Source organism: Rana temporaria, chromosome 3 (assembly GCF_905171775.1).
Source record: "Rana temporaria chromosome 3, aRanTem1.1, whole genome shotgun sequence".
Classification (NCBI taxonomy): Eukaryota; Metazoa; Chordata; class Amphibia; order Anura; family Ranidae; genus Rana; species Rana temporaria.
In genome coordinates, this window is record NC_053491.1 from 465,741,441 (window position 1) to 465,759,483 (window position 18,043).

The following is an 18,043-nucleotide window of genomic DNA, read 5'->3' on the forward strand; positions in this document are numbered from 1 at the left end:
GTGTGAAAAATGAAAGTATAGGATTGGAGGGAATCAAAAATAATCACCACTCCAGGGGAGCTACAGGTCATTATCTGACATGACCTCAGATGTTAATACCGAGCAATGTGCTTAGGGACAGCCTTCTTACTGCCTACTTTATTGGACTACTCTTAGTTAAATATACTGTATTTTGGGCTACTACAATTTCACTCAAATTCTAATGTAGAGTATCTAATGTAGAGTATCTATCTATCTCTCTATATCTATCTATCTCTATCTCTCTATCTCTATCTCTCTATCTCTATCTATCTCTCTCTCTAGATCTCTCTCTAGCTCTCTATCTATCTATCTATCTATCTCTCTCTCTATCTCTCTCTCTCTCTCTCTCACAAAAGAAAAATAACCACATTCCGGTTTGATGTGGCCCCCCAAAGCTTGAGCGTGTTATGTTTTTTATGCTGTTAATATATCTATCTTCTTTAGCCCGACAAATCCCTGAGTGCTGTGCTCATTCTTAGGATGACCCGGGGCGTGTTTACAAGTCTATGTGCCCGAGCCCGCAAGGAAGCGGACATAGCATATCGCCACCACCAATCACAGGCACTGTGACATTTCCCCCGAACTTTGCATCGGCAATCCGCAGATGTAGAGATCGGGAATAGTCACAGTGCCTGTGATTGGCTCTTCGCGCTGTCAGCTTCAAAGCGGCTCTAGCACATCGACTTATGAACACGCCCAGACACACTCTCTGTGGGGCACTCAGGATTTGTCAGGCTAAAGAAGATAGATATATTAACAGCATAAAAAACATAACACGCTCAAGCTTTGGGGGCCACAGATGGATATACTTGGCGGGCCACAGATGTGTATATATATGCAAATTCCAAGTGGGGACCACATCAAACCAGAACACGGGCTGCAAATGGCCCGCGGGCCAGACTTTGGACATGTCTGTCTTGCATAAACCTAACAAAAGCAAGACACTGTTTAGAGAACCTCGCCCCACGACAGCTTATCCGACAGTCCGACAGACATCAGACACAACCCATTTCATTTCCCAGAATAACCGAGATAACACAAGCTCTGGTACTGGTTCCAAAATGAATGAATGAATAATTTTAATGGTACACTCTCAGCTTTTTATGCAGTTACAGGCATGTTACAGGGACAATGAAACTCTCCACCCCCAAAACATCACACAATGGGGCTTCATACACATTCTTTTAGATAATGACATTCAGATGAGTTAATTATCCCCCAGACGTCCTGACTCCGACAATAAGCGATTCACCTGCATAATACACATTCCAATGTCAGACGTTTTGGCACCGGTCTGACATAATTAACATGACCTAATTACTACACCTGCAAAGTCAGACGTTATGACTTTCACCTGCTATTCACATCACATATTATGATCAATAGTATCAATAGTGTCATCAGCATCCCCAATGAAAGGTCTCTCAGAAGCCAGACCCAATTAACACCTCAAAGCTAGACATCTGACCTTTACAGACTCAACTAGCACAATAGACACAAAACAGTATTAGCATCACACAATGGAATGTCTTTCAGGAGCCGACTCAATTAGCACCTCAAAAGCATGTGTCCCCACATTGAATGAAAACACTCCATTGACCTATTGGAGTCAGACTTTAACAACTTGTAATATTTCAAGATCTCCTGCAATACATGAATTATCAGTAATGTCCCATCTCATGTAATTTATGATATCATTTCTCAGTCATCCTATGCCCAAAAGGGGCACAGGATGACCCTAGACCCATTAGTGACGCTGGCACAGGAGTACCCCACATCCTTCAAAGGTCTCTGGGTGTCACGGGCCATTCCGTTACACCATACTGTACCTAGGCATTGTTCATGTGAACAGAGCAGTAGGGAATAAAAACAAGTGTTCTATCTTTTCATGGACATTTTTTTTGATCTAAGGTTCTGTTCTACTTTAAAGGAACAAGATAACTGAGAAATACAATACATCATTGATTCTTTATAGCCCTGCTATAAAACAGGGCATATCATGTGCAGTTTTGCTTTGACATAATTTTCTTGTATTTGTACCAAAGGCCCTGGAAAACATCACAAGAACCTGGGAGGACACCAAGCTGGACATTGTCTCTTACAAAGACAAGGGCCACTATCGGCTGAGGTGAGTGATACAATGGGATTGGTTTATTAAAACTGGAGAATGCAAAATCTGGTGGAGCTCTGCATAGAAACCAATCAGCTTCTATTTTTTTGTTGTTGTCAGCTTCATTGAACAAGCTGAAGTTAAAAGCTGAACATTTACTATCCACAGCTGGACCAGATTTTGCACACTCCGGTTTTAGTAAATCAGCCCCAAAGAGTCAATGTCGTTTTTGCCACATAATAAAGGAATAATAGCCAAAAGTATATAATATAGGGCAGATCAGCAAAGATCTGCCCCGGCGCAGCGTATCAGAGATACGATACGCCGCCGTAACTTGCTTCTCTTTGGTTCGAATCCATAAAGATTTCAGGCACATAGACTTGTAAACACGCCCCGGGTCATCCTAAGATTTCGGCGTAGTATATCTCTCGCGGCGTAACGGTGCCTAATTCAAATCGGCGAGTAACGGGGCGTGTTTCATTTAAATGAAGCGCGTCCCCGCGCCGAACTAACTGCGCATGTGCCGTCCCTAAATTTCCCGCCGCGCATTGCGCTAAATGACGTCGCAAGGACGTCATTGTTTTGACGTGGACGTAAATTACGTCCAGCCCGATTCACGGACGACTTACGCAAAAGAAAAAAAAAATCTAATTAAACGCAGGAACGACGACCATACTTAACATAGCAGGTTTAACTATACGCCACCAAACAGCAGCTTTAACTATATGCCGGAAAAAGGCGACTAGAGACGACGTAAAAGAATGCGACGGCCGCTCGTACGTTCGTGGATCGTCGGAAATAGCTAATTTGCATACTCGACACGGATTACGACGGGAACGCCACCCAGCGGATGCCGAAGAATTGCATCTTAGATCCGAAGGCGTACGAAGATGTACGCCTGTCGGATCTAACCCAGATGCCGTCGTATCTTGTTTTGAGGATTCAAAACAAAGATACGACGCAGGAAATTTGAAAGTACGCCGGCGTATCGGTAGATAGGCCGGCGTACTCGCTTTGTGGATCTGCCCCTATGTGTTTTGTTTTGTTTCTATTATTTGATTCTTCTTATATGGATTGACACATTGTGAGCTAGATTCAGAGACATTTTACGCTGGCGTATCTATTGATACGCCGCGTAAGTTAAAGGATGCGCCGTCGTATCTATGCGCGGTATTCAGGGAACAAGATACGCCTGAATTTCTGCTTCATCCGAGTGACGTAAGTCTTAGTACGCCGTCGTATCTAGGGTGCATATTTACTCTGGCCGCTAGGGGCGCTTCCGTAGATTTACGCGTAGAATATGTAAATGAGCTAGATACGCCGATTCACGAACGTACTTGCGCCCGTCGCTGTAATCTACGCCGTTTACGTAAGGCGTACGTCCGTCGTAAAGTTATCCCTGCTATAGGTGGCGCAACCAATGCAAAGGTATGGACGTCGGAACAGCCGTCAAATTTTACGTTGTTTACGTAAGTCGTACGGGAATGGGGCTGTGCGTAGGCTACGTTAACGTCGAAAGCATTGAGCCGACGTAGCTTAGGGAGTATATGCGATGTGATTCTGAGCATGCGCGCGCATGCGCCGTTCGTACGGCGCTTCATTTACATGGGGTAACGATTTATTTCAATACAACACGCCCACTACCAGCCTACTTTGAATTAGGCGGGCTTACGCCGACCATATTACGCCAAGCCGGGGCAACGTACGGGACGAGTGCTTTGTGAATACTGCTCTGGGCTCTGTGTGTGCCGTCGCCGTAGCGTATATTCGATGCGCTACGCCGGCAAAACTATGCGCCGAGCTACCTGAATCTAGCTCTTAAAGCGGATGTGCCATGGGAACAAAATATTAAAAGTCAGCAGCTACAAATACTGCAGCTGCTGACTTTTAATATTAGGACACTTACCTGTCCTGGAGTCCAGCGCCGATCGCAGCAGAGCACGAGCGATCGCTCGTCACTCTGCTGCTCCCCCCGCCATCCACGCTCAGGGAACCAGGAAGTGAAGCGCTGCGGCTTCACTGCCCGGTTCCCTACGGCGCATGCGCGAGTCGCGCTGCGCCCGCCGATTGGCTCACACGCTGTGTGCTGGGAGCCGAGTGTTCCCAGCACACAACGGGCGACAGACGGGATGTGACGGAATGCCCGTCTTTCGCCCGTATCGTGTGGCCGGAAGTGGGTGCAAATACCTGTCTTTAGACAGGTGTCTGCACCCCCCTCCCCCCTGAAAGGTGTCAAATGTGACACCGGAGGGGGGGAGGGTTCCGATCAGCGGGACTCCACTTTAGGGTGGAGGACCGCTTTAATATTTTGCTTGTTTGCAATATATACACTCCAATTCGACTTTATGTATATTGATCTGAACATTGGTTGCTTTACAATTTTTCATATACATTTTATTGTATAACTTTTTTGAAAAAAAAACTTTAATAAGAGAAATATCCTCTACTGAGACACATACTGCAGTTAAAATCTGGAAGACGTTAAAACCTTTCCTCGTCCTATCCAAAACTCAAAAAATGCTTTTAGTCTGGAGTTAGGTTTTAGGAAAAAAATACTTTATTTATAAATCCATAGTTTCCCCTAAAATAAGCCCGGGTCTTATATTAATTTTGGCAACAAAAGACACAGTAGGGCTTATTTTCGGGGTAGGTCTTACCATGTAATGTGCTGTCTTCTCTCCCCCCTCTCTCTCCCTGCCTGTCAGGAATCCCCAGTGTGAGTTACAATGCTTGTAAAATCCTATAATCCACTCTATTACTGTAGTATATAATGTACAATGTGTGTGTTTCTGTAATATAATTGTGCCAAATACCTTTCTTAAAAGCGCCGCTCTGCGCTTCTGTGACCCGCCGGAGCTCTCTTCCCCACAATTATATTACAGAAACACACACATTGTACATTATAGACTACTGTAATGGAGTGGATTATAGGATTTTACAAGCATTTTAAGCTAGGGCTTATTTTCGGGGTAGGGCTTCTATTGCAGCCCTCCTGGAAAACAACGCTAGGTCTTATATTCGGGGTAGGTCTTATTTTCGTAAAGCCCCAACTTTACATTGAGCTGTTATGCTTACCGTATCATATGCTTACCAGTTTTGGCAGGCTTCCCAGTGTCAACTCACCAAATTGTCTAATACAATTCGATCAAGAATTCTTTTTGGGTGGCATTGCAGTAGTATACAGCCAATATCCACTAAAGTTTCAAATGTTTAGTCACTTGACACTGTAAAACCAATAAAACGTGGCAGATTGATTTGGTTGAAAGTTGATTGAAAGGTCAGAAACCTTCTAGAATATTGCCAAGCGTACAGCCAGCATTAGGTCTTGTTGGTGTCAGTTCATGACATGCCTTCGGCACCCCAACATTTTTATGTAACCGCTTCATGTACTTCATACTTTTTGGACATAGCAAGAGCTGGAATGGTGGCACACAAGTGACTAACGTTCTAAAAACCAATAACCCAAATAGTGAATTTTCTTCTAACAGAGGAACAGATGAAGTGTTCCAGGCTCTTGAAGACAACCAAGTCAGTATTTCCACCATGAAGGCATCACCATTTGTGAAAGCTTTTGAGAAGGAAGTAGACCGATGGGAGCGATGTCTATCCCATATCCTGGAGGTTATCGAAATGATCCTCACCGTGCAGAGACAGTGGCTGTACCTTGAGGTGAGCTTCACTTATAGGGGAACGGTTATGGCTTTTGGTCAATTTTATTTACATTTTTGACTTTGACATGTTTTTTTTTCTTTTTTTTTCTTCTCTATACAATATATGTTTTTGCAAATAATCATTTACTGCGACCTTTTCCTTTGACCATCCAGGGCAAAGTAAAAGGGTCCCTTAGCTCCCCCCTCTCCACTTTTTAGCATCTCCATTTGGATGCCAAGTTCTCTGAGCTTCGACCGTCAAGAACGTGGTGACGTACAACACTACAACGAGCTGAGAAAATTAAGTTCAATTCTTCCGAGCATGCGTCAAATTGTTTCCTAGCATGCATCGGAATTTTGCACATCGGAATTGCTACAGACGATCGGAATTGTAATTTTTTCCGTCTGAAAATTTGAGAACCAGCTCTCAATTTTTGTTGGCGGAAATTCTGATAGGAAAGGTCAGGTGGAGCATACACACGGTCGGAATTTCCGACCAAATGCTCACATCGGACTTTTCTTGTCGGAAATTCCGACCGTGTGTACGGGGCATAAGCCTTTTATTGCTTACTTTTATTTTAGGTGCTTACTTTTATTTTAAGTATCTTTAGTTAGTATTATTTTTTATATATTAAATTGTTATACCGTATTTATCGGCGTATACCGCGCACTTTTTTGCCCTGAAAATCAAGGCAAAATCGTGGGTGCGCGATATACGCCGATACCCGCTTTCCCGCGCCGAGTTTTGAATACTGCGCCGACATATACCGAGCGCAGTACACTCGGGTATAGTCGGCCAGTCTCGGCTTCTTCCGCGGTCACGTCCTGGACGTACAGGACGTGAGCGCGACAGTTGCCGAGCTTGCCCGAATGTACTGCGCTCGGTATATGCTGGCGCAGTATTCAAAACTCGGCGCGGGAAACGAGCGGGGAGGACGCGAAGACGCCGCAAAAGGACGCCGGACCCGCCGAAGAGGACACCGGACCCGCCGAAGAGGACACCGGACCCGCCGCAGAAGGACACCGAAGCCGCAGAAGGACACCCGAAGCCGCAGAAGGACGCTGGACCCGACGAGGCCGCCGATGGACGCCGCGCAAGACACCAAAACTGTAAGTACAAAAATAATCCACAGGATTGGGGGTCACTTTAGGGGTGCGCGTTATACCGCGATAAATACGGTAATTGTATTTTGTTTTAGCAGGGGCACCCGGCTTTGAAAGATCTGTGCTCCCCGGCTGTAGGTCCCCCAGACAACAAACTTTGCACACTTGTAGAGGAGAACTGAAGCTATATGTGTGCAAGGGGACCTATGGCCGGCCGGTACCGGGTTCCCAAATTCCGGGAGATCAGGCGCAAAAAGGCGACTCGAGTATAAGCCGAGGGGGGCATTTTCAGCACAAAAAAATTTGCTGAAAAACTTGGCTTATACTCGAGTATATACGGTACTTTAATTGCACTGTATATGCTGTTAATATTTGGCATGTAGACCCGACGTTTTAGTTTATTCCCCATGCTATTTGGTTTAAAATGATAGTTCTGTCAAGCTTCATCCTCAACTGTGTCTTCCTCTGTACAGAACATCTTTTTGGGAGAGGACATCCGGAAGCAACTGCCCCAGGAATCGGCAGAGTTTGACCGAGTAAATGTCAACTGGAAAAACATCATGGGCAGACTGAACAAGGATAACAATGCTCTGCGTGGGACCCACTTTCCAGGTGTGTTGGGTGGTGCGCCTAGGGCCGCCAATTGAGAATGTGCTTTGTATCTCCTTTAAAACTGAATTCCAGGCAGACCTAAAATACACAAATTATGACAGCTCTGTATTCTTCAACCTCCCTAGCGCTGGCCTGATTCTATATAAAATTGTTAATTCTGAACATTACTGGGGGGGAACCATTTTTGAAAATCTAAGTATATGCTAAGGGGGCTGAATCTCCAGGATGCCAAAGCGGAGGGAGGATCATTCACTTTGTTGATGAACCTGGAAGTGTTCTACTCTGAGCGCTTTCAGGTTCATGGCTGTCGGATTCTATCCGCTGGTTGTTTGGAAGCAGTTCAGGGGAAACATCAGGAGCCTCAGTGAGAGGAATACTTCTAGGACATATATTTATTTTATCTGTAAACTGATAGCTGTAAATATTTTTAAGGTGTCGTCTATGGATCTTTTAAATTATCATAGTTTTAATTGTTTTTGGGCATATGTAATTATAAGGCTTGACACATTTGATATCTACAGTATTTACTAAGCACAGTTTCATCTTTTAACCACTTCCATACCGGGCCTATTCTGGCACTCCTCTCCTACATGTAAAAATCATATTTTTTTTGCTAGAAAATTACTCAGAACCCCCAAACATTATGTATGGAAAGCATGAGATCGAAAAAAAAAAATCACTGATCTCATGCTTACAAGCCGCGATTGCGACTTTGTTTACATCCGCGGCCCGGACGTGACGTCATAGCGTCGCGCCCAGGCCTCCGACGGTCATAGAGATGACTGGTGACCATCTGGTCACCGGAAATCTCTGGTCGTCATCCGGCGGCGGCCGATTCTTTCTCCGGGTCCCCGATAGTACAGGAGAGCCTAGAGAAGCATCGGATGGCGGCGGGAGGGGGGACCTCCCGTCACCTGTAAGAACGATCAAGCGGCGGAACTGCCGATAGGATCATTCTTATGGTGCACATAATCGCCGTCTGAAAATGAGGATATCTGAATGATGCCTGTAGCTGCTGCACCCATCATTCAGATATTCCCACTGAAAGTCAAGGATGTCATATGACGGCCTGGGGCTGGAAGTGGTTAAATGTTAAAAATGTTCAAAATATATGTAAATCACATTGCATTTGTGTGTAATAAAAGTATAGTTTTTACTGAAAATATGGGTTTAAATAACAGTTGTGCATATAAAAATGTGAAGCTATCATTTTATTGTTTTATAGATTTTATTTGATATATTATAGATCCTGGTCCCTTAAAGCGGATTACACAGCACAGTGTCTGTGCTGTGTAATCTGCCCCCCTCTAAACTTTAAAAAAATAAAACCCTGAACCAGGGCTGCTCCACCCTGATCACCCCCTCTGTCAGACGCTGCTCTCCTCTCTCCCTCCTCCTTCCTCCCTGTCATCTCCCTCTCTGTCGGTCTCCGGCCTGGCCCCGCCCCCCTGCCACTATTATTCTAAAAATAAGAACTTAAATTTGTCACTGCCAACCCCTCTATTAGAGGCTGGCATAGCACACTATGTAAGTTGTTTTTAAAAACGAGCAATCGGGCTGGTCATGTGACTCGCGGCCGCTTTACAGCTACGAGACAGGGATTCTGTGGAGGAGACGAGCGGCCACGTTATCTCCCTGGGTGACGTCAGAGGGAGATCACGGTACCTCCAACAGAAGCCATCCATCGGAGCTGGAAAGTGAATAAGGACTAATTTTAACGTATATCCCTACAGGGTGATACTGATTTTTGGACTTTGAAGGCACACGATAAGTATGATAAAGAACTAGATAATTTATTTTATAGAGATGTCATAAGAGAAACTGATGCATCACCACCATCACTCGATGACATGAGAAAATTAGAATTTTCAGACCAAATCGCGATCGGCGGGCCCGCGACGGCCGGTAACTGAGGCCGCGGCCTTGTAGGCTGCAAAGCTGCGGCCTCAATTACCGGCGGGCGCCAGGTCACAATTTTTTGTTGCAATTGCGACCTGGCGCCCGGATTTTGACGAGCACTGATTTATATGTATATAATTCTTTTAGGGAAAAAAAAGCAGATATTTCCATTAATGACAGTTGTTTTTTATCTGGTATTCAGGCCTCCTAGAGAAGCTGGGAGAGATGAATTCGGTTCTGGAGGGTATACAGAAGTCTCTGGACCTGTACCTGGAGACAAAGCGTCATATCTTCCCACGATTCTACTTCCTGTCCAATGACGACCTGCTGGAGATCCTTGGACAGTCCCGGAACCCAGAGGCTGTCCAACCACATCTCAAGAAATGCTTTGACAACATCAAATCACTCAAGATCCAGAAGGTAATAGTCTAGTACAGTGGTCATCAACCCTGTCCTCAGGGCCCACTAACAGGCCAGGTTTGCAAGATAACTGAAATACATCACAGGTGATATAATTTGCTGCTCAGTGATTGCAGTATTGTAGTCTGCATCTCCCCCAAGGTAATACATAAAATCTGGCCTGTTAGTGGGCCCTGAGGAAAGGGTTGATGACCACTGGTCTAGTACATGATGAGCTGTAAAAAGCACCTGTACTGTAGTCATAAGAAAAATGCTATAAGGAGGACAATAGGGAAGGTAGATACTTCGTCTTTCCAGAAATGAAGGCTTTAGACATCAGGTTAGGCTACCATTTTTGCAAAATGTAAAAAATTCTCAATCCTCATCCTATCCTAATAAAATTCTCAATTTTAAAAATGTAATTGGTTAATAAAACATTGGAAACCTTATGGAGTTCCCTGGAGTGCTGGAGACATATCCTTTGTTCTGAGCCATTACAGTCTCCAGCCATTGGACACTTCAGCGCCTACTTATTCTACAGCCTCTTTCAGGACCATGTGGGTTGGGAATATTGTTCTGGACTTTCCACAGACAAGCAACTTCAAGGGGAATGCAGAGGCTGCCACCCCCTCACCTATGCATTTCTCTTGTTGTTGCTTGTCTGTGGAAAATGCTCTAAGCTAAGATCTGCTGCTATTACGAAGCAGCCATCTCCTTCCTAGCTGTTGTCGGATCAGCAGTGGCAGAAGGGGCAGGTCGGGTCCCATAACTGGACTTGGCTACATAGAGCAAATGACTATGTTTACTTTGTCCCATAGGAGACAGAACAGTAAATAAATATATATATATATATATTTGGAAAAATGAATTACCCTCCCAGAGGGAGTTAAGCTGAGTATTTAAACTTGACACCCGCATTCCTAGGGGTCTCAACTATGAATGGGACATTACCCACTATTATGAATAATCTTTGCACCTCTCTTTTTGTCCTCTTTCCTTCTTCCCTTTCCCTTTACCCTGTGCAGTGCTCCTTGTTCTCTCTCCTTCCCTCTCTCCCCTTCTTTAGTCTTCACCTATGGCCTATGATGAACCTTCCTACCACAGGGATTTCCTTACCTCCAGCACTAAGCCCTGTGGATGGGGTGTAACCCAAAGTCTGACACTTTCTGACCTATCAACCTCCTGACCTCACACTTGGTCTCCCATCTGCTGTATATGCATGTGTGAGATCAGGCATTGATAGGACCACATCTGTCAAACTTCAGCTGAATCTTTCGTAATTAAGAGTATTCTGATTCTTTCATATACCTATTTGTGACACAACCCAATTGGTTCTCTTTACTCTTAATATATTCTCATTTCCCGTATCACCAGGCTGGCCACAAATACGAAGGTGCAGGCATGTTCTCCGCAGAGGGCGAGTATGTGGAATTTACACACCCTGTCCTCTTAGAGGGTCCTGTGGAAGTAAGTTCTTTTTTTTTCTATCTCTTATATTGAATTTGATAAGTAACAAGAGGGTCTCTTTGCTGTATAATGAAAATGCAGACATGGCCGTCCACAGGTGGGGGGCAACTGCCCCCCCCCCCTGGAATTAACAAAGGTCCGCAGCGGCTGCCGCAGACTCTGCTGAGTGACTGTTGGCTGCTGCTTTCTGATTGTTCCTCCCTCACCCCTGATCATCTGATGCGATGGCTCGGCCACTCAGTCCATTCCCTGTGCAGACTGTCAGATATAGATCCGGCTGGCATAGGAAATCCTGAAGTCAAGTGGCATACCTTTCAGCAGTGGTGAATCACAGGTATCAGCAGTTACATTAGGAGGAACATAATATATATGGGAAATTTGGAAGTGGAACATTGCTGGAAAGATCATATCTGTCCTGTATATATACTTTCTTTGTGTATTCTTCCATCATCACTGACTGCAGATATATATCATCTGTCCTGTATATATAGCTGTATACAGGACAGATGATTTATATCTGCAATCAGTGATGATGGAGGAATACAGGAAGGAAAGTGAGTTTATATAGCTGTATGCAGGACAGATGATGTATATCTGCAGTCAGTGATGATGGAGGAAGGTCTCTATATACAGGAAGGAAATTGGGTGTACACATAGCTGTATATACCTACGTTCCTTCCTTCCTGTAAATAGAGACTTTCCTCCATCACCACTGACTGCAGATATACATCATACGTCCTGCATACAGCTATATACACCCACCTTCCTTCCTGTATATACTAATACCATCCACCCCCTTTATATACACATACTGTACTCCCTCCGCACTGTACCGGCCACATTTAATGGGCACAGTGAGGCCTGCAATTAATGGCCACAGTGAGGCTGCAATTGATGGGCACAGTGAGACTGCAAGTGATGGGCACAGTGAGGCTGCAAGTGATGGGCACAGTGAGGCTGCAAGTGATGGGCACAGTGAGGCTGCAAGTGATGGGCACAGTGAGTCTGCATATGATGGGCACAGTGAGGCTGCATTTGATGGGCACAGTGAGGCTGCATATGATTGGCACAGTGAGGCTGCATATGATGGGCACAGTGAGGCTGCATATGATGGGCACAGTGAGGTTGCATATGATGGGCACAGTAAGGCTGCATATGATTGGCACCGTAAGGCTGCATATGATTGACACAGTGAGGCTGCATATGATTGGCACAGTGAGGCTGCATATGATGGGCACAGTGAGGCTGCATATGATGGGCACATGCCTGCGCTTTTTGTGCTTATGACTAAGCCCCTCCTCTTCGTGACATTGTCAAAAAGGGGCAGAGCATGGGTGACCTTAAAATGACGCCCCACCCTAAAAAAGTTTTGCGGATGCCCATGAATGTAGATGAGACTTGTGGTGAAGGGGAATGTAAAATATATGTAAAATAAAAATAAGCATCCAGATGCTACTGTAGCCTGAAGGTGGCAGTGTTTGTTCAGTACTGTAATTGTTAGACACAATTGAAGTATTACAAAAAATTTAAAACATTGGTAAAAAAAGGGCACATTTGTCAGCCTCTAATAAAAATAGCGTACCAAATAAGAGGCTTATATGTCCATAACTGTAATATATATATATAATTATTTATTTATACTGTATAAATACGTATATGCAAGGGCTGTTCAAGTCAAACCTGCATGGAAACTGCATTTATTTTTCGACATACTCCCCTTCTACATTTGTACACTTATCCCCGTGTTTACCTAATGCCTGGAAAGCTTTGGCATAGAAAAATTTGTCAGTACGTCTGAACCATCCTACGACAGCCTGCTTTACTTCGCCACAGAAATTTTCATCTCTTGTGCAATTTCACGGCAGGTTATGTGTCGATTATCCAGGATCAGGCGTTCCACATGCTGAATGTTAACAGGAATGGCTGCTGTGATCTGGGAACCACCATGGCCGGGATCGCCACTGATGGACCTACAGCCATCTTTGAAATGTTTACATCATTCAAATGTCTTACTGCGGCTGAGCATCCCATCGCTGTACTGTGCTTGAAGTCTTCTGTAGATATCCGTGGGTTTTACACCTTTGTTCACAGGAAACTTCATCACTACACACAGGGGAGGGCTGGCAGCCTTAGGCCTGGGGGGCAAGTCCAGTCAAGTGGCCCATTGAACCGCCAAATCAGCTCACCATCCATGGCCCACCTGTTTTTTCAATGCAGCCTCACCAGTGCCTATCAGTGCAGCCAACTCCAGTGCCCATCAATGCAGCCTGGGGGGTAATGCACACCACGGCCTCCTGGGGGGTAATGCTCCTGGTCCTGGGGTCAAGTTGCAGCCAGCGCCCAGCCCTGCAGCCATGCGTCCCGACTCCCTGGCATGCACTGCCTCTGCCTGCTTCCAAGAATCCGGGCCCAGGGAGTTGTAGTTTCTACTGCGCTGCTCTGATTTCCACCCACCGGGAGTTTGAGCGCGGACTACAACTCCCAGAATGCAACGGCTAGGGTAAGCCGCTGTGGCCGTGACCCCGGCCCGACTTCCTAGAGCAGAATAAAAAAGAAAATGGTAGTGGACAGCGGCTGCCGGCTTGCCAATTGCCACCCTACCCCCTGGCCCAGCCCTCCCCTGACTACACACTGTTTCATGCATACACTAACACTGTTATCTGCCATCTTGATAGACTGATGATGGATGACATATGCGCCGCCTATCAGTAACACTTGCCACCAGTGGCGGCTGGTGCTCAAAATTTTTGGGGGGGGCGCAAACGAAAAAAAAAAAATTGCAGCCTCACTGTGCCCATCACATGCAGCCACTGTGCCATCAAACGCAGCCACTGTGCCATGCCATCAAACGCAGCCACTGTGCCATCAATTGTCACCACTGTGCCATGCCATCAAACGCAGCCACTGTGCCATCAATTGTCACCACTGTGCCATGCCATCAAACGCAGCCACTGTGCCATCAATTGTCACCACTGTGCCATGCCATCAAACGCAGCCACTGTGCCATCAATTGTCACCACTGTGCCATGCAACACAGCAACTGTGCCATCAATTGTCACCACTGTGCCATGCCATCAAACGCAGCCACTGTGCCATCAATTGTCACCACTGTGCCATACCATCAAACGCAGTCCCTGTGCCATCAATTGTCACCACTGTGCCATGCCATCAAACGCAGCCACTGTGCCCCTCAACTGTTGCCACTGTGCCAATTGTCACCACTGTGCCCTTTAATTGTCACCACTGTGCCCCATGATGCCACTGTGCCCATTGTCACCACTGTGCCCCATGATGCCACTGTGCCCATTGTCACCACTGTGCCCCATGATGCCACTGTGCCCATTGTCACTCACCACTGTGCCCCATGATGCCACTGTGCCAATTGTCACCTCTGTGCCCTTTGTCACCACTGTGCCCCATGATGCCACTGTGCCAATTGTCACCTCTGTGCCCTTTGTCACCACTGTGCCCCATGATGTCACTGTGCCCCTTTCCCTGTAAAAAGCACTTACCTGAGGATTCCATGTGCTCCCTCGATGTCTTCTGCCGCTGTGGTGAAGCTTCAGCCAATCAGGTTCCTGATAACCAAAATCCGGGAACCTGATTGGCTGAAACGGCCGTTTGTCTTATACAATGAGCGCAGATTGCCTGCGCTCAGAGTATAGACAGCTGAGAGCCGGAGAAAAGCCTATCAGAGCCGCTGGCTTTGTTTCCCTCAGCCAACCAGCTGCCGCTATTCGGGTAACCGGCGTCCCGCATCCGGTTATCTGAATAGACCAGGCAGCGCTGGCAACCAACAATAACATACATTTGTGCATTTATGCACGAATGTGTGTTATTTGCGAGAGGGGGTGGCGCTGCAGCGCCCTCTATAGACGGCCGCCAGAACTGCGGCTAACTGCCGAATAAAAGTTCTTAAAGGGCCCGTTTTTTTTTTTTTGTGACTGTGGGAGGGGGGGCGGCGCCCGTGCGTCCCTATGGACGGGCCGCCACTGCTTGCCACTTACTACTGCATGTAGTACTGCCACGCTAGCATCCCTTTTTATACCTGTTAGATTAAAAGTCCCGGTTTGACATGAACACCCCTCGTATTCTCTGTATTTATCAGTGTATATATACATTAGTCATATAGTTATTGCCTAGCTTACCAATGCATGCTGTTGCTTCTAAGTTTGACTTGGACAACTCTGTATAATTTCTGCATTCTTTCTGTAGGCCTGGCTGTGCGACATTGAGAGGACAATGCGCTGGACGCTGAAGGAGCTTCTTAGAAACTGTCGCCCGGCGCTAAAGAAGATGAGCAACAAACGGGACAAGTGGGTGAAGGAGTGGGCAGGGCAGGTAGGTGAAAAACAACACCTCATATTAAACTTTGGCATTCATTCAGAGCAAGCCATAATTACCAATACAGTAAAATCTTGGTTTGCGAGCATAATTTGTTTCCTGAAACATGCTTGTAATCCAAAGCACTTGTATATCAAAGCATTTTTTTTACAGGGTATAAAAGAGAAGAGAGGCGCCTCTAAGTGTAGCAATAAGTTGCTAAATGTTGTACCTTCATTAAATGTAACCATATTGCTACACTTAGGGGCTCCTCTCCTTTTTTATACTCAGTTGTGACATGACGCTACTCTTATATCAAGACATCGCTTGTATATCAAGGCAAAATGTATTAAAACATTTTGCTTGTCTTGTGAAACGCTCTCAAACCAAGGTTTCACTGTAGCTGTTTTATTTGTATCGTGAAGTCAACAGCAGAATAATAAAAATTACTTGTGAGTTATTCAGAGCCAGCCATGGCAACCAATCAGAAATCAGCAGTCTAATGGTGGTCATATGTATCAGCATTTGCAAACAATGCAAAAAATAAGGGCCCAGATTCAAGAAGCAATTGCGTCTGCGTAACCATAGTTACGCAGCGCAATTGCTTACTTGCGCCGGCGTAACGACTTCTCCTGATTCAGAGAGCTTGTTACGCCGACTGCAGCCTAAGATATGCGTGGCATAAGGCTCTTATGCCCTCATATCTTAGGCTGCATTCTTACGCAGGCCGCTAGGTGGCATTCCCGTTGTGGTCAGCGTATAGTATGCAAATTGCATACTAACGCCGATTCACAACGTTACGCGAGCCCTGCGTACGCAGTTTACGTCGTTTGTGTACGGCGGTTTTTGCGTAAGGCTGCCCATGCTATTAGCAGGGGCAGCCAATGCTATGTATACCCGTCGTTCCCGCGTCGCGAAATTTGAAATTTACGTAGTTTGCGTAAGTGAATCGTGAATGGCGCTGGACGCCATTCACGTTCACTTTGAAGCAAATGACGTCCTTGCGACGTCATTTACCGCAATGCACGTCGGGAAAGTTTCCCGACAGAGCATGCGCTCTACGCTCGGCGCGGGAACGCGCCTAATTTAAATGATTCCCGCCCCCTACGGGATCATTTACATTAGGCGCCCTTACGCAGGGCATTTTTTAAGAGCGCCCACGCAAATTATGTGGCTACTGCTTCATGAATGAAGCGTAGCGCAAATAATTTGAGTAGGCGCAGGGTAAAAAAGGTACACTGCGCCTCCGTAAGGAGCGCGCAGCTGTACCTGAATCTACCCCAAGAGCTCTATCCATTGGGCTATATAGGCCAGGAAGTCGATAACAACAGAGCAATGCAAATGTCTTGTGAGTATCTGCCTTTTACTCATTTATTGGGGCTGCAAGTCATACTTTGCCATAAACCCTCTTTTGCATCTTAAAGGGGTTGTAAACCCTTTTTTATATATATATATATATATATATATATATATATATATATATATATATATATATATATATATATATATATATATGAATATCGCAAACATGTTATACTTACCTGTTCTGGGCAATCGTTTTGCACAGAGAAGCTCCAATCCTCTTCTTCTGGGGTGCCCCGTCGGCGCTCCAGGCCCCTCCTCTTCATTAGGTGCCCCCACGTAAAACCGCTTTCCCTGGGGGCACCCTGTGCGGGCACGCTCCCGAGTCCCACTGCTACGTCCGTTGACACAGACAGTGGCACTCAGCCCTGTCCCTCGCTCCCCTGTCACTGAATTTGATTGACAGCAGCGGGAACTAATCTGTCCAATGAGGAGAGAGACGGCGGTTGGAGCCACTGCCCTTGTGCACATCGCTGGATCAGATCATATTGGACTCAGGTAAGAAAAAGGAGGGGGTCTAGGGGAGAGCTGCAGCACAGAAGTTGTTTCACCTTAAACCTTGTGGCTGTACAACCACTTTAAGCTTCCAACCTCTTTCACCAACATTCTGCATAATTACATTTCCCCAGCATGTTGCTCAATCCTGAAAGTATGTAAATAAGTGTCCTCCCGTTAAATGCCACTAGCCAACAATTTGCTTAGTTGATGGGCTAATCAGTAGTTCTCGGTCATGTGATCACAAAATTGACAAAATAAACCTTCAGCCTGCTGATGTCACTGCAGCCTGAGTGTTTGTTTAATACTGTAACTGTTAGATACAACTGCAGTATTTAAAAAAACATGCATTAATTAAAAATGGAAAAGAAAAACATTTTCTACATTATCTGTCTGCCTCCCCTGCAGATGCTGATCACCGCCAGCCAGATCCAGTGGACCACAGATGTGACCAAATCTCTAGTGACTGCTAAAGAACGCGCAGACAAAAAGTTTCTGAAGACAATGAAAAAGAAGCAGGTTTGTTGTGTTTGTTTGTGTTGTAGAATGTGATTTACATTATGATATTAAAGTTGTCTCTGTTCCTGCCTTCACACAATGC

At 45.7% G+C, this 18,043-nt stretch overlaps 1 protein-coding gene across 1 annotated transcript in view; it reads left to right on the top strand.

Annotated features, from left to right (window-relative positions):
* DNAH2 (dynein axonemal heavy chain 2) overlaps nucleotides 1–18,043 on the top strand; it is a 402,999-nt gene that overhangs the window by 202,464 nt on the left and 182,492 nt on the right. Inside the window, exons 27-33 of the mRNA XM_040346833.1 lie at nucleotides 2,067–2,149; nucleotides 5,620–5,800; nucleotides 7,359–7,497; nucleotides 9,599–9,816; nucleotides 11,170–11,262; nucleotides 15,478–15,603; nucleotides 17,851–17,961. Of these exons, the coding sequence (XP_040202767.1) occupies nucleotides 2,067–2,149; nucleotides 5,620–5,800; nucleotides 7,359–7,497; nucleotides 9,599–9,816; nucleotides 11,170–11,262; nucleotides 15,478–15,603; nucleotides 17,851–17,961 (951 nt within the window). The remainder of the gene's footprint in view (nucleotides 1–2,066; nucleotides 2,150–5,619; nucleotides 5,801–7,358; nucleotides 7,498–9,598; nucleotides 9,817–11,169; nucleotides 11,263–15,477; nucleotides 15,604–17,850; nucleotides 17,962–18,043) is intronic.